This window comes from Gavia stellata, chromosome 14, assembly GCF_030936135.1.
Source record: "Gavia stellata isolate bGavSte3 chromosome 14, bGavSte3.hap2, whole genome shotgun sequence".
Classification (NCBI taxonomy): domain Eukaryota; kingdom Metazoa; phylum Chordata; class Aves; order Gaviiformes; family Gaviidae; genus Gavia; species Gavia stellata.
Genome location: NC_082607.1, coordinates 17,888,559 through 17,904,046, shown reverse-complemented (window position 1 = coordinate 17,904,046; position 15,488 = coordinate 17,888,559). Strand labels below are relative to the sequence as shown.

General features: G+C 36.7%; 1 protein-coding gene across 1 annotated transcript in view; it reads left to right on the top strand.

Annotated features, from left to right (window-relative positions):
- THOC2 (THO complex subunit 2) overlaps positions 1 to 13,480 on the top strand; it is a 54,439-nt gene extending 40,959 nt beyond the window's left edge. The window contains exons 29-39 of the mRNA XM_059824232.1: positions 632 to 816; positions 1,116 to 1,218; positions 1,606 to 2,042; positions 2,928 to 2,986; positions 4,502 to 4,537; positions 8,857 to 8,994; positions 9,338 to 9,407; positions 9,486 to 9,643; positions 10,306 to 10,382; positions 10,482 to 10,529; positions 12,648 to 13,480. Of these exons, the coding sequence (XP_059680215.1) occupies positions 632 to 816; positions 1,116 to 1,218; positions 1,606 to 2,042; positions 2,928 to 2,986; positions 4,502 to 4,537; positions 8,857 to 8,994; positions 9,338 to 9,407; positions 9,486 to 9,643; positions 10,306 to 10,382; positions 10,482 to 10,509 (1,291 nt within the window). The 3' untranslated portion in view covers positions 10,510 to 10,529; positions 12,648 to 13,480. The remainder of the gene's footprint in view (positions 1 to 631; positions 817 to 1,115; positions 1,219 to 1,605; positions 2,043 to 2,927; positions 2,987 to 4,501; positions 4,538 to 8,856; positions 8,995 to 9,337; positions 9,408 to 9,485; positions 9,644 to 10,305; positions 10,383 to 10,481; positions 10,530 to 12,647) is intronic.
- The last annotated feature ends 2,008 nt before the right edge of the window (positions 13,481 to 15,488 follow it).

Below are 15,488 nucleotides of genomic sequence, written 5' to 3'. Positions count from 1 at the left end.
AGAAGATTTCGATATCCTGCATCTCAGGGCTGGCAGTGTGAATGAAAACTTTCATTTTGTGTTGGATGATCACTCATTTCCTTTACAAGACTCTAGTAAAACACTTTAAATAGTAAAGATTTCCATTCACAAGAGCACAGCTTAATTTTAGAGAAAGAGTACAGCATCAAGTAGAATGAAGAAAGCCAAGGGCTATTGATGCAAGACCACTTAGATTTGGAAGTTTACATGATTCTAAAATGCTAAACTAAAATGCTTAGTTTTACATCTTTCTGTGATGAATGCAGAATCATCCACATATGCTTGAAGGGCAATTCAGGTTGCCCTAACAGTTTTAAGTTTTGTTAGTAGGCTGTTTCTTCTGTATGTTTGGCAGGGGTGTGTGTGGTGGTGAAGAGGGTGTGGAGGTAGGGCTGCTTCTGTGTCTAGTGGTTTTTTGTTTGTTTGTTGTTTTGTGTGTGGGTTTTTTTTTCCTTTTGAGCTCATCGATAAAGGGGGAAGAAACTGCCTGTCAGTTGGGAAAAACTGTGAAATAAATAACAGATGAACTGTTAGATTAGATCCTCATTTAAAATTCAAGCCATGTTTTGCTTTATGTTTGTGCATATTTAACAATCTGTGCGACTTGCAGCTATTCTGGGCAGTTGAAAAGTAGGAAGCCTTTCATGATACCTGAAAATGAATTCCACCACAAAGACCCACCTGCCAGGAATGCTGTAGCTGCAACAGTACAAAATGGGCCAGGTGGTGCTGGGATGCCTACATCTCTCACAATAAATACAGTTAGACTGGAAGAAGGCACTACTGAGGAGACTGGTAAACAAACCTATGATTACTATTTATTTTTAGTAGAATCCTTCTGACATTACAGGCTACTCTCAAAATTTGGCTTATTAAACTGAAAAGAAAAAAAATCTAAACGCGATGCTAAATAGCGTCAGTGTGTGTTCTTTATTTTTAGTTGGTTTTGGGAGAGGGTGTTCTGCATTTAATTGCCTATTTTAACTGCTAGCTACACGTGATTTTACATAAATATGCTTTGGTACTTGTTTTATTTTAACCGGTAGGATGTATATTAACTTGTTGAAATAAAGCTGTTCTCTTTTTTTAAACAGATAAACTAAAGGAGAAGTCTCAGGGTGTGGTGAAAGTTATTAATAAAGCTGTTAATGCTACACCGAAGGTGGCAACAAGCAATGGAAACAGTGCTTCTAATAGGTGAGAAAAACTACTCTTTGACATTCTCTATTTCCTTCCTTCCAAACCATAGAATTATACTTGAAAGTGACCTGCTTTTTATTTTTTACTTTCAGCTTCCATATAAACTGTTTCCATTTATTCGAAGTCTAATAAATGGGATTATTTCTTCCAAAATATACAGCTGTACTTCTCTGACACTGTTGTTAAATGCATTCCATTTTAGCTAAATAAAGCTAAAACAAATGAGAACCATTTGCTTGTTGCTGTTCTGATAGAGACAGCAAATCTGAAATCTCACAGCGACTGCTTCAGGAGGTTCTATCAAACCATTGGAAGTAAAACTTTTGTGATAAAACTGGAGCTGGTTTTGTATGCATGCTAATTGGCTTTTTATTTTTGATGCAGCAAAATTATTAAAGAGAAAGATGATAAAGAAAAAAGTGGGAAGGAAAAAGATAAAGAAAAAAAAGAAAAGACTCCAGCTGCCACTCCAGAGATGAAGGCACTTGGGAAGGAGGGGAAGGATAAACCAAAGGAAGAACGGGCAAACAAAGATGATAAAGCAAGAGAGATCAAGGAGAAAACACCAAAATCTGAAAAAGAGAAGGAAAAAGTCAAGAAAGAAGAAAAAGCTTCAAAAGAAGAAAAATCCAAGACAGTTGTTACCATCATTGAGTCCAAGTCGACTGCAGAAAAGGAGAGAGAAAAGGAGCCGTCCAGAGAAAGAGATGTAGCAAAGGAAATTAAATCCAAGGAAAATGCTAAAGGAGGAGAAAAGATGCCAGTAGCTGGGTCCTTGAAGTCACCTGTTCCCCGATCAGAAACATCAGAATCTGAAAGGGGTAAGTTTGCATGTTTGATTTCTGTTCTTGTCTAGAAAAATGGAATGTCTCACTGGAAAATCGCTGAATGTCAAAAAATGCTAGAGGTGGTAAGAAAGAATTGCTACTTAAGAGCTAGCATTTTGGCGTTGGCTTTTAAATACAGTTAGTGCCTGAAGTAGGTAGTCAGGATGTCTCCTAAAGACGAACTGTGTGAATGTGTGAATTTCCCATGTCTTCGGTGAGTGCTCATTTTCATAAAGCCTACGATATTTAGTATAAGTCTAAATGGTCTTTTATTAAAATATATTTGTATAACTGTGGCCTTGCAAGTTTTGCAAGAATTTAATGCAGAAACCTTACGAGTGTACTCTGAGAGTTTCATCATAACCTTTGAATTGAAAGGAAACGGGGGATATGGAAGATGTAGGCCTTTGTGTCCTTAAGAAAGACACAGTAAGCTTTATCCATTCTTTCTTATATTAAGGGTTGACAAATCTTTAATGTTGATATTTTAAGTTCTTATAATCTGAGGCTGATGTTGAGTTTTATACTTGTACTGCTTAAGGCAAACGAAGTAGAGGAGGGTTGTAATGCTTTTTGCTGGGTTCATGGTTTCAGGGTCTTTATAGCAACTCAAATTCAGACACAGACTTAAATAAAATGGAAGTTTGAAATGAGCATAACTTAGCAGCAGTTTGTTCACGTCACATTTCTCCTGCAAACCTTCATAAAGAGGGTCAAGGCATGCTGGTAACTCTAGTCAGCTTAAGGAAAAAAAAATTTACATAGTGGTAAAACTTGAACTCTAGCTTAAATTATTTTGGTACTTCAGAAAGCCATATGATTAGATTATCCTCTTTTTAAATGTGTTTTAATAATGCTATTGTTCTTTTCTTTCCTCAGAACAAAAACGCCGCAAAGTTGATACACATTCTTCTCCATCACATTCCTCAACAGTAAAGGTTAGTATAGCCTGAGGAAGGCAGCACCCATGTTAGGCTCACGAGTTTGGGATGCCAATGTTCGACTTCCTTCAAGTTTTGTGCCAAGTATACACTGGAACCACTGGAGGTTTTATGTTGCATTAGAAAATGCATTCCTTTTCTTTATTGGCGGACTGTCTTTTTTTCTATAAAAGTATTTTTAATTAACCAAAATAATGCTTCAAGGACCTAGCACAAATTTTGTAAATAGTGTTTGGAAATTGCAAGAGAATTTTTACACAGAAGTGCCTCATTGTTTTAAGCAGTCAGTTTTTTTGGAGTGCAATGGTAGCTACAAGCAAATGAGTCTTTGCAGCAGAGTGGAGCATATTTTTCTGCACTTCTATTGAAGAATCTATAGCACTGAAGATTCCTGGATGATACGGGATGTACGATACCTCTGAATTCATCAGGCTTCTTGATGAGCATCATACCGATATGTGCCTTCTAAGGAGGAATCTTGAAAGGAGTTCCATTTTAAAGTCTCCTTGGTGATCAGTTCTCCTGTAGTTGTGTATATTCAGTGCGCATGCAGCTTCTGTTGTACCTTCCCTTCGAGGTTTGTTTATTTCCAATGGGTTCCCACCATGTTGAGCCCTGCGTTACGATAAAACCAGATGTGGCAACCAAGCCTACTACCCAGCAAAGAGAAACCCCAAGCATTCAAGCGCAGCACAAAACCATGGGCGTAGCCTACTTGAAGACTCAGGGTAGCCATTCCTTGCTCCATATTTATTTTATTTCTAAACCATCTATGTTCATGGAATCTTTGAGTTTGCAGTACGTTGAACATTTAAAACTGTAAGTTATTAATACTTCATCAAGAGCACTGTGATGGATTTTATGTGGGCCTTTATACTTCACCTTACCAACTTTAGAACAAGCTTTTCTTTTTTTCTGGTTTTTCAAAGAGTATATCTTTTTCTATGTAAGATTTACTTGAAAGATTTAGGCTAATTTTGGAGAATTCAAATAGCTGTTATGAGATTTGAGGAAGCAGGTGACAGTGATAACTACTCAAAATGACCAAGTTTTTCTTGCCTGTTTTTTGTAAATGGCAATGTAAAGTCATTCTAGAGTAACTTCTACCACATTTAACTGAAAGTGGAGAAGATACAGGTTTAAAAACATTTTAAACCTGTTTCACCTGTGGTTCAGCTATATTTAGAGTTAAGACTATTTTTTTTCTTTACATTTTGTCTTGGCGGGAGAGTTTTTTCATGGTTTTATGAAGAATTAGATATAAACACATTTTGTAGTTTACTTAATAATTGGGTCTAGAGAATAGATATGACTGTCTTTTTTTTTTTTTTCCTTTTTTCTTTTTAAAAATATTTCAATTCCTGGCTTTATTCAGTGTACAATATTAACATAAGATTTATTCCAGAAGGAGTAGCTGTTTTTTGTTTCAAGGGTACGGCCATGCTTCCCAAAGTTCCTCTGGTTTCTGAAAACTATTCCAGCTTACGTGTCATCTCCATTCATTTTCTACAGGACAACCTCAACGAACTCAAGGACTCTTCAGCAAAGGTTTGAATCTTTTAGACACCACCAAAGTTTACTTTCATGTTTTGTTGCAGAGAGAACTTAACTTTTGGTCTTGTGGCAAACCCCATCAGAAAATTCAAATTCCATTCTTGTAAATGCTAGTGTAGTAACAGAGGGATTTTTTTTCAGTCTGGTATATAGAACCTCTGTACAGGAGAGAGGGGTAGTTAAGTGGAAGCAACATAACGAAAATCCCCTGAATTTACCATTCTGTCAATATTTTTGAGATTTTATGGGTCAGTACCTTTTCTGGTCCTCTCTGAAACTTGCAAATTTATAGAAATGTCCTTATGATTAAGCCATTTATTGGGCTGAAGAGGTAACAGAATATTAAAATAGTTCTTAGAATAGTTAGGGGTTTTTTAATACCAATTAAAAAAACAGTAGTTATTTAAAACCGTAAATGTTTGAGGCGTATCTGTGGAATATCAGTATTCTTTCTCCTTACTACTATTTTAGTCACGTTTTAATGCTATAGTACTACATTTCTAAGCATCACAGACAACATCCTAAACGATCAACTTTGTGCATTTGCTTCCTGGAAACACGATTCAGTATCTTATGAGCATGTGTGCTAAAGAATGCTTTTAAGAGTTCATAAATCACAGAATCCCAGGTTGGAAGGGACCTCAGGGATCATCTGGTCCAACTGTTCTTGGCAAAAGCACGGTCTAGACAAGATGGCCCAGCACCCTGTCCAGCCCAATCCTAAACATGTCTAATGTTGGGGAATCCACCACTTCCCTGGGGAGATTATTCCAACGGCTGATTGTTGACATTGTGAAAAATTTTCCTCGTGTCCAATGGGAATCTCCCCAGGAGTAACTTGTACCCATTATCCCTCATCTTTTCCATGTGACTCCTTGTAAAAAGGGAGTCTCCATCTTCTTTGTAGCCACCCTTCAAATACTGGAACATGGTGATAAGTCTCCCTTAAACCTTTTTTTCTGAAGGCTGAACAAACCCAGTTCTCCCAGCCGTTCCTCACACAGCAGGCTTCCCAGCCTTTTGACGGTCTTTGTGGCCCTTCTCTGGATGCTCTCCAGCCTGTCCCCATCTTTTTTGCACAGTGGGGACCAAAACTGAACACAGTGTTCCAGGTGTGGCCTGAGAAGCACTGAGTAGAGTGAGGTATGAGTTAAATGACGTTTTGGAATATTTTATTTTAGACAGATTCTGCAACTGTTCTGTTGCTTTTTTTTTTAAATCAACTACTTGCATAGTAACAGTCACAAATACTGTAAACTTGCTATATATTAGGGTATGTGGCTAATAGGAAATGGACCAAATCTTCTAAAGTTGCTATTAAGATTTTTGATTACGCAGTCAGTATCAGTGTGTAACTAAATAGCACAAACGTTTATCACTTGGAAAATGCTGACCATTTGGACTTTCTGGATAACTTAAGGGTTTATCTAGGATTACTTACATTCACTTAATTTAAAAATGCATAATGTATTATCACTTCCTATCCTGTATTTACACTGCTGTTTTACTTGTAGTTCTCTTTGTTTATACAAAGTGTTCAGAACACTTTATATGTTTTAATTCAGAATAGCTCTGATCTTATAATGGACACTTGCTGATAGGTTTTTTTAACTGAATCTTTCCGGTACCAAACATACCTACTTATAGGTAGAGTGTATATAGGAAGCATCCTTTGATTCTTATGCTTGATGAAATTATAGTGTCTATAGATTGAATCCATACACTTGCAAAAAATTATTTATAGATCATTGTAATGATATCTGGTATATTTAAGTTTTTTGAAATTAGAAAACTATAGTATTTTTCTTGAGCTCGCATCTATCTGAAGTGTGGTATATGGTAGTCTATATAATCTTGCTTTTCCCTCCCTTACTGTATTAGTCAAGGTTAAACTGGTTAATTGAAACTTCACTGAAGTTTTCATTAGTTAAGCTAAATTTTTATTTAAAACTATTGATTTTATTTATTAACACATTGATGTGGTAATCAAGCAGATAGTGGAGCTATTTGTAATTAAATGATCAACAAATAGCTTTATTTTTCTAGTCAATTTGAAAAGTTAAATTTTAGAATTAACGAAATGTGTTTGTATAGACTTGGCTAGAAGTGTATTGCAGTTGTGTGACTTTTTCATGGATTTATTGTTTAAGTGCTCAGGGGATGGGGGGTGTCCAGCCCTTTTTTTCCACTTCTAAATGCTGTTTCTGTTCTTTCTCACTTAATGAACTAATTTTCATTCTTCAGTGCCATTCTAACAGACTTAAGGCACTTCTTGACAATGTTCCCTATACATGGTGTAAGACAAGTTAAATGCTCTTTTTTACTGCCATGTTCTTACTTGGGGAAAGGATGGGATATTCAGAAGCCTGTAAGAGTTATGAGTTCAGCTTCCACTGATAGTTAGTAGAAGCCTAGTGCTGTTGTATTGCTTTATTCCTGACTTTGCCCAATTTCTGGGCCAGACCATTGAAACGTTGGTTTACGTCACAGGTTATGAAATAAATGGTGCCAGACTTGAGTTAGGTTTGTGTTTATTCTTGCTTTGGCCTTTGCCCCAGTTGCACAACATATAGCAGTGCCCAGAATTTGATGTGGTTTCAGTTAGCAGCATTTCTAGAAGCAAGTTGATAAAGCCTAACGAGCTAAATCAGCCTTTTCTTGTAAAGGGGGGTGGGAGGGATGCAGTTTTCTAGAACTCTGCATTGGGATGGTAGAAGAGCAGTGGAATCTGTCTTGAAGAACCATGTGAACTTAAGAAATGGAATAGGAGAAAGCAGAGCTATTTGTTTGCTTTCTCCCATGGAAAGCATCTCTGGGAGACAACGCAATGGGGCTGCATAGAAAAAATGTATTTGCAAGTCACTGTTAAAAGCTGACAGCAAAAAAGGGAGCAAGGATAAATTTACGTGTGGAATGGCAATGTGGGAAAAGGAATAAGAAAAGAGGAGTGAGGGGAAAAGAGCAGAAAGAAAAGAATCTAGTGAAAGGAGTATTTGAAGGTTCAGTCTCTGGCATAGGAGAATAATAAAATTCCAGTTAAGTAATAAAGGGAAAAGAGACCTAACATTTTCAGTGTGACTTTTAACATAGGACCAGTAGCATCAAGTTTTGGTAAGTTAAACATTTACTGGAACTGGAGGAGGACAGGTTTAATTTAAAGAATAAAACTATTTGAAACAATATTTGGTTTGGTTCAAGTGAGTTCTAGACTGTTCTAAACTGATCTTCCACTTACCTCTTTCTTTGGTGTCCTTTTAAGTAAGATGTCTCCCTAAAAAGAAACACAGAGAATGTTTTAATTAAAAGATTCCGCCCCCCCCCCAAAAAAAAAAAAAAAAAAATTGATGGCTTATGGAACTGGGGAAGGATTAAAGTATACTGATTTAAATCTGTGTGTTGCTGTAACTTAAATATATAAAATACTCAGGAAAGGTGTTTTTAATTTAAAATGTACTCTTATTGGTATTTTATGAAAACTAATTCTTAGAAAGATCTGGCTATATAATTCTATTTAAAAAGACAGAATTAGTTTCTGTAATGCATTGGTATTTATACAATATTTGTGCTACCTTAGATATATATACACACACACAGAGTAGCACTTAAACTTTGTCAAATGTTATACTTGGCATTACTGTAACTTTTCTATTCTCCTTCCCTGAAACCACAGTTTATATTAAAAACATTCAGCTTTGTGAAACTAATGTGTTTTACAGAGCCTATCAAAATTGGCTTGAGAGAGCGGAATAACAATCTAGAACACATTACAGAGCAAAAGCAGTTCTTTATGTTCAGCTGCTTTTATCATTTGAAGTTCAGGCTTAAGGTGGAGTTTGGTATTACTTTAGATGAAAAAACACATTATTCAAAGTATTGGCTTAAATACTTCGTGGATTAAGATTTTTCTCTAAAAATTAATTAGAACCTGTTTAAGCAGCTGATGCCATTCATTCATTCCAGGCAAGATCGCAAGCGTTAAGTCAGTCCAGGAATCTGCATATCCTGTTTCAGTAGTACTGCTGTCTGATTTCTCTGACGTATTGAACAATACTGGTGAACAATGTTGTGTGTATTTAATATAAGTGTTTCAGTTAAGAGAAAGTGCTCTTGAATTTCCAGCATTGAGAAAACAAAGCTATGGGTTAGATTATAGATGACAAGTTTGAAAGTGTCTTCAATCACTTTTTTTGCTAGTAAAGTATTAATGTTTAATTTTGCTCTTTGAGCTAGATCTGTTATATTAGAGTAAGACTTTTTATTTACACATCTAGGAATACATGTTAATATTTGGTGATATTGCCTTAATTTAACAGCACTACATTAACCACACTACTCCAACACTGTCCAAGAGTAAGGAGAGAGAAGTGGACAAGAAAGATTTGGACAAGTCAAGGGAAAGATCCAGAGAGAGAGAGAAGAAAGATGAAAAGGACAGGAAAGATCGAAAAAGGGTTGGTGAATTTTTTATGAACTAGTTTAGAAAGTTGGTATATACTTGGAAAGCTTTCTGTTCAAAGTCCGTGCAGTAATAATTGGTTGTACAGCCTATCCAAGCAGAAGTGATCCATATCAGGGTTGCTTTTCTTTTGTTCTGTTACTTTTTCAAAGGTCGGTTTACAGTAATGTATTAGAAACTTTTTCCCTTCAAAACTGATCTCAAGAAACTTTACATAAGATGTAATAACTCAGTTGCATTTTAAGTATTCAAAAATTAGTTCTTAACATTATAAGCAGGTGCTACTTCAGGAGTATGTTTTAATCTGCTAACATCTGCGTAATTGTATTTGGTGCCAGGATCATTCAAACAGTGACCGAGAGGTACCACAGGATTCAACTAAACGACGCAAAGAGGAAAATGGGACAAGTACGTATTTTATTTTGCGTGCGTGTGTTTATTAGGCTTTTATTTGTTGTGAATTACAACTTCCTGTTGTGTTTTTAGCTGGTTCTTCAAAACATAGTAAAAGTGAAAGTCCTTCTGATTCCCCTCGCTTAAATGAAAAGGAGAAGGAGAAGAACAAATCCAAATCTTCAGGAAAAGAGAAAGGTGATTCAATTAAAGCAGAAAAGATGGAGAAGAGCTCCTCTGGTAGCAAAAAGGTAAAATAAACTGTTGTCATTTTGTTGATTTGATTTTTTTGTTGTTGTTGTTGACAGAACAAGCTGATTCTTTTTTCCTAAATGTTATTGCTGCTTTATGGCCTAAATTAAAAAGATACACTGTGAATGTATAGGAAAACACTTCTGGAAATTCTGGTATCTTGTGGCTCTAAGTATTTCAGCAGTCACTCCTGGCAGGATAAATTGGAGGAATAGTTCATTTTGGCAGTAGCCAGGAAAAGTCAGAACTTACACTTTAGGTTTTGAATAATCTGGAATGTTTGCGTACTGGTTTGGTGAGCAAATATGTGAAAGCAGGGTTAATTTACATATGAACTAGTCTGCTTGTATTCAGATTTTCAAGTGTATGTGTCAGTACAGCTTTTTTTTTTTGTGAAAACAGAGAAGTATATTGTAGTCATATATTTGTGAAACACCAAACAGTAGTTCCCAGTTACTGTAACTCCTTTAGTGATAGCGGTTATCATAGAACCGTAAGACAAAGTTAGAATAATCTCAGAAATCATAAAAGCTGATTACTGTCATTCTGATTTTTTTTTTTAGCTGTGGCCAGTTATAACTTTAAATATGTATAATTCTTCTAATCAGACTGTACAATGTATACGATAATAAACTATTTACCATGTGTGTATTTTTTAAAGGAATCGAGACATGATAAAGAAAAAACAGAAAAGAAAGAAAAACGAGACAGTACTGGAGGGAAAGAAGAAAAGAAACAATATCCTTTGACACATTAACATTTCAGAAGAATACAGAAAATGAGCTTCCTTTTTATTATATGAAGTAAAATATATTTTTTCCTTAACGTTGAATCTACTCATAAATCTTCAGACAAGCACAGATAATGAAGATTGTTCCAGTCAAGGTAAAAATTTTTATGATTTACTCTGACTTGATATCTCCTGTGGCTCCTTTTGACTGATAAAGGATATACAAACAAAACAGCCTGAGTGTGAAAAGGCTGAAATTACCTAGGGCAGGTTTTTTGGTTGTTTGGGGGGAATTTTTTTAGGGTGATTGATTTTTTAGTTTTTTGATGGTTGTGTTTTTTTAATTCTATCCCAGGGAAAAATCTTTCCCCATCATCAGCATAGAGATTGTATAGATGCTCAAGTGTGGTTTTTGCCTCACACCGCTCCCCATCAAAAAAAAAAAAAAAAAAAGTATGGGGTGGGGGGGTCAGCAGTGTTTGGTGTGAGTTGCATGTTTGGCACTTTTTCCAAGAAAGGTTGCCATACAACACCAAAGGTGAAACCATGTGATCCTGATAGTCATCAGTCTTGATAATCTACCTGTTAAGAATATCTTGCCTAATATGGTAGAAGCACTAGCTTTTAAACCAGATTGCTGTATAGTGTAGTAAGTCAGTTCATTATCTCTGCTTAATCTTTTACCTGATCAGATTTGAGGAGGAAGAAGCCAAAGGAAAACTTTCACATGGAGGCATTGACTATTTGCAGAAAGAAAAGAAACTTCAGAGTATTTTGAGTAACCCATATTCAGACTGGAGCTTTTAGAAAAATAAATTGTTCTTTGAAGCTGACAGTGTTCTCAATTTTTTTTTTCAGACCTATGCAAATATGTGGAGGCTTAAATTTAGTTTTTGGGGTGTGAGGGTGGGTTTTTTCTCTTCTTTGCATCTAGCCATCTGAAGAGCCTTGGAATATTTCATTTTCAGTTACTTGGGAAGGAAAAGAAAGTGCCCCAGTGAACTTAAAATTAGTTCACCTGACCTACCCAACTTGAGTGACACAGCGCTACCAATCTTTCTACATAAAGCAGTGGACAATTTTACATTTTAAAAAGTGTGTATATGTTGGGTAAACGTGAAAATAAGTGATAGTATTCAACAAATATCAAAGAATATGGCACATGTGGATTGTGGCCTCAAAGAGCAAAGGGGGGGAACCCTTGGAAAAAGGGTCTCAAGAGTTTCATTTGGTGACATTGCTTGTTCAGCTGCTGAAGCTGGGGGCAGATGGGGTGGGGGGGGGTGTGGGGTAACAAAGCTCATGCTGATACCATGTGCTTTTTGGAGGGTGTTGGTAGAAGAAAGGGTAGGAGTTCAGGTTATTGCTTCTTAGTACTATTTGTTTTATCTTCTTGAAATAACAGAATATGCTTCTGTGAATAGCTTCCAAACTGAAAATTATGAGCACTCTTTGCAAAGAATTCCATGGAATCTTTTTGACTCTGTCCTTCCTAGCCATTATTGTCTGATCACTGTGGATGGATCCCAGGTTTTTTTTCCTGTTTCTTTAAATGTTACTTTTGGAAAAAAAAAAAGGCAATCTTGGTAGATGAAGTTCACTACTGAGGACTTGCAGCTTTTTCTAATAATAAAATGTGAAGTTTTATCTTGACCAGCAATTCAATATAAAGTGAGGATTGTTATCAATTAAAAAAGCACAATTGTGTTTTCATGACTACATCATGATTTAAGCAACAGGTGCTTAGGTAAATGTCAGCTGCACAGTAAAATTCACATCCAGCTATGTAATGGGCTAAACTGGAGCATCTGGCCTAGAACACTGACAACACCCCATTGTTTGCGTAGTGAAGTATGAAAAAATGCTTTTTACAGCAACACGGTTGTGGAATCTAATCCTGCGCTCCTGTTTGTTACATCTTTTGTAACATTCTTCCTAATGTATGTCTGATTGACTGCATTTATTTCTTGCCTAATTTAGAGATAGTAACATTTTGAGGGGGTTGTACTTCTAGAAGAGTTTTTGCCTTCACAAGTGACTACTTGTTTCTTATTTGTATCTTCAAATTAGTGTTTCACTACTTAAAATGCAGTGCTCACATTAATACAGTTCTTTCTATGGATTAAACTAGACTTAGGGAATGAATGACTGATGAAAATAGTTTTATTTTCCCCTCTCATTCTTAGCATTTTATTCCATTCAAAATTCAAAGTTGTGAGATCAGTGTTCATTTGAACAACATCTAATTTCAATTATATATGCCTTTGTTGCAGGTGAGATTGAAATGGGAAGATATCCAGCTGTGACCAGAAATGTATTTTCCAGAGTATAGATTGCACAGAAATTTGTGAATGAAGAGGACCCATCTGCATCTCCTTAAATTATTCAGTTCTCTGCTTTATTTCCCCACGCTGAGGATTTAATTGTTGAGTTGTACATTACTGTATTTTAACTTGTTGCTTAGTTTCTTACACATTTATTTTCAGTACCTGGCTGAAAGTGTTACCTATTCCATATTTTAGCACAATGTGCTGCAAACAAACAGTTGCCATAGTGCAAATGAGGTTTCATGTGTACAGAGTTCCACTTTAGGTTGTCAAAAATACTGCCTGAGTTTAGTAATTCTTTCAACCTGAAATGCATTCTTTTAGATGTTTGAAAACCACAAATAAACAGTTATTGAACCTTTTTGGATTTACCTCATTTAAACTCAGTTTTTATTTATTACTTGGCCTGTTTTTAATATCAGTGACTAAAAAAAAAAGTCAAGTGGGAGCACTGTTTTCATGCAATGCTTAGGGATTATTTGTATATTATGTGTACAACGTTGACTTGTTTAAAGAAACAAAGAATGAACCCTGTCCCTTCCATCCCAACCTAAACCTGTGCTCAGTTGTCCCTTGCCACACCTTTTGTTTGTCACGTTGTTTTTAGATTGATTGGAAATGCTCTCTTCAAAACTGAAATAAATTAAGTTTCAATTACAGCTACAGGAGCTTTGTATTGCTGAACTTTAGTCTGAAAAGTTTCACAATGACATTTTTAAAAAAAAAAAAAAAAGAATTTTTTTATCTGCTGAATTCTACCAGTGTAACCTTTTTTCTAAATAAACAATAGTTTTCTCAATGGGTCGTAAATCATTCTGTGTGTGGTCACTTTATTGCTTTATGTATTGTTACAAAGATTTGATACTAGTTGGAATTGTGGGAGGGTGTTTTCTGTCTTCGCTTACGAGCCCTCTGTACCTGCTTGCTGATCAGATGCGAAGGGTTAGTTACATAGTGCGGGGCCTGCTGTAGAGTGACAGATGCGTTAACGCTTCTCCAGGGGGTTCAAGGAGCTCAGGGTTTGCCTTCCTGCATTCAGTCAAGTTTACATCTTTCTCTTGAGGCATTTGTCCCTCATCCAAAGCTCATTAAAATTCCTGGCACTTCCCCCCCCCCCCCCCATTTCCTAATTCAGTCAAATTAGACTGACTTAGAGTGTCTTGAAAATGTCTTTGTTTAGTTTGACCAGTTTAGTTTAATGCATGACAAAAAAGGCACTCTGCCTGGCTTCTGACATAGCATCGTAGGTCACTTCGGTGAAGCTGATGCCATCTCAGATGTTCACCTGGGTAAGAAATCTTCAGGTCTGGAAGTCTTGATGTCCCATTCATGACTAATTTCCACCCCTGCCCGCCCCAAGGTGTGGATTTCCTTCAGTAAAAATGATAACTAGTTTGTTTCAACTAGAAAATGTGGGTTGTGAAAGAATGTCCATTTGTGTTCTTTGGAGAAGGGGAGATTCCAGCGTCTTGTCTAGAGCCTTCATTCACTATTTAGTGATTGAAAAGATGCAGTTGGAAGCTGAGTGGTTTTGGCCTGGGTAGAGCGGTTTAAATACCCAAAGAGTATGTATTCACCAAAAAGGAGCTGCTGTTACAGCTCGGTTCTTGCTAAGTTTGGGAGATGGTGCATCTCTCGTGCTCTTTTCTCTACAGCCAATTCTCCCTCCAGCGACTGCAGGACTGACTGAAATTTCGAGTCTGTTTGCTCCTTTGTTTGCCTGGAGCCCTGTGAGACAGACGGCTTTCTGTAAACCCCAGCTCAGCCCCCCTTTCCCCTGCAGTCAGCAGGTATGCTAGGAGGAGAAGTGGTGACCTGGAGGGGGAGAGAAAATTTCCCCTTTTGGTGCCATTTACATATCAAATCAGTTGAATTGTGATACCAGAATGTACCAAGTAGTTCCTCTTCAGCCTTGTGTTTACTCTATCTTCTGTCTCCTTTTTAAATTCAAATTCTGCTCCTCATCCACATGGTAAGGATCTGCTCTCTTTTCAAAATTGATGCAATAAAACTGTGTTGAGGTGTGGAGGAGAGGATCTGATGCCAGTGGGAGGTGTTTCATAATATTAAGAGTGAAATATTAGCAGAACTGTAAAACCTTACAGCCTTGGTCCTCATGCCGCTTCAGAAGATCGTGAGCAGAACAGTGAGAGCTGTCACAGCTGCTGCCCAAAGGCTGGAGTTTTTCTCTATTTTTAAAAAGCAGAGCAAACACAAAGCTAATCATAGTCCCTTTCATTTGAATAATTATTTTAAAAGATGAAGTCATGCAAGTTGAGGACCAGTTTCTTGGAGGATGTGTGGGATCTAAGTAGCTTGAAAGGTTTAAAGTGGTGATCTTGATAACAAAGACAGATTTCTTGTAGGTTCAACTTCTCCCAGGACTATAATGTATTCCAGTCTCTATAATGCACTCCTTTAGGCATTACATAAAGGAGTGTGTTCTCATCTTTTGTGATCTCTAACAGGAAAGGATGAGCGTGTTTTTCAAGGTTACACTTCCAGATTGACAAGCAGAAAAGGCAGATTTAGATTGGATATTAAATCGCAGAATCACAGAATCACTAAGGTTGGAAAAGACCTGTAAGATCATCAAGTCCAACCAAAAAAAAAAAAACCAAACCAAAAAACCACCAAAAAAACCCAAACAAACCACACCACACAACAACAACAAGCCACAACCCACCCAACACCACACAGCTCCATGCCCATCAAGCTACATCCCACAATGCCACATCCACACGCTCCTTGAATACCTCCAGGGAGGGTGACTCTACCACCTCCCTG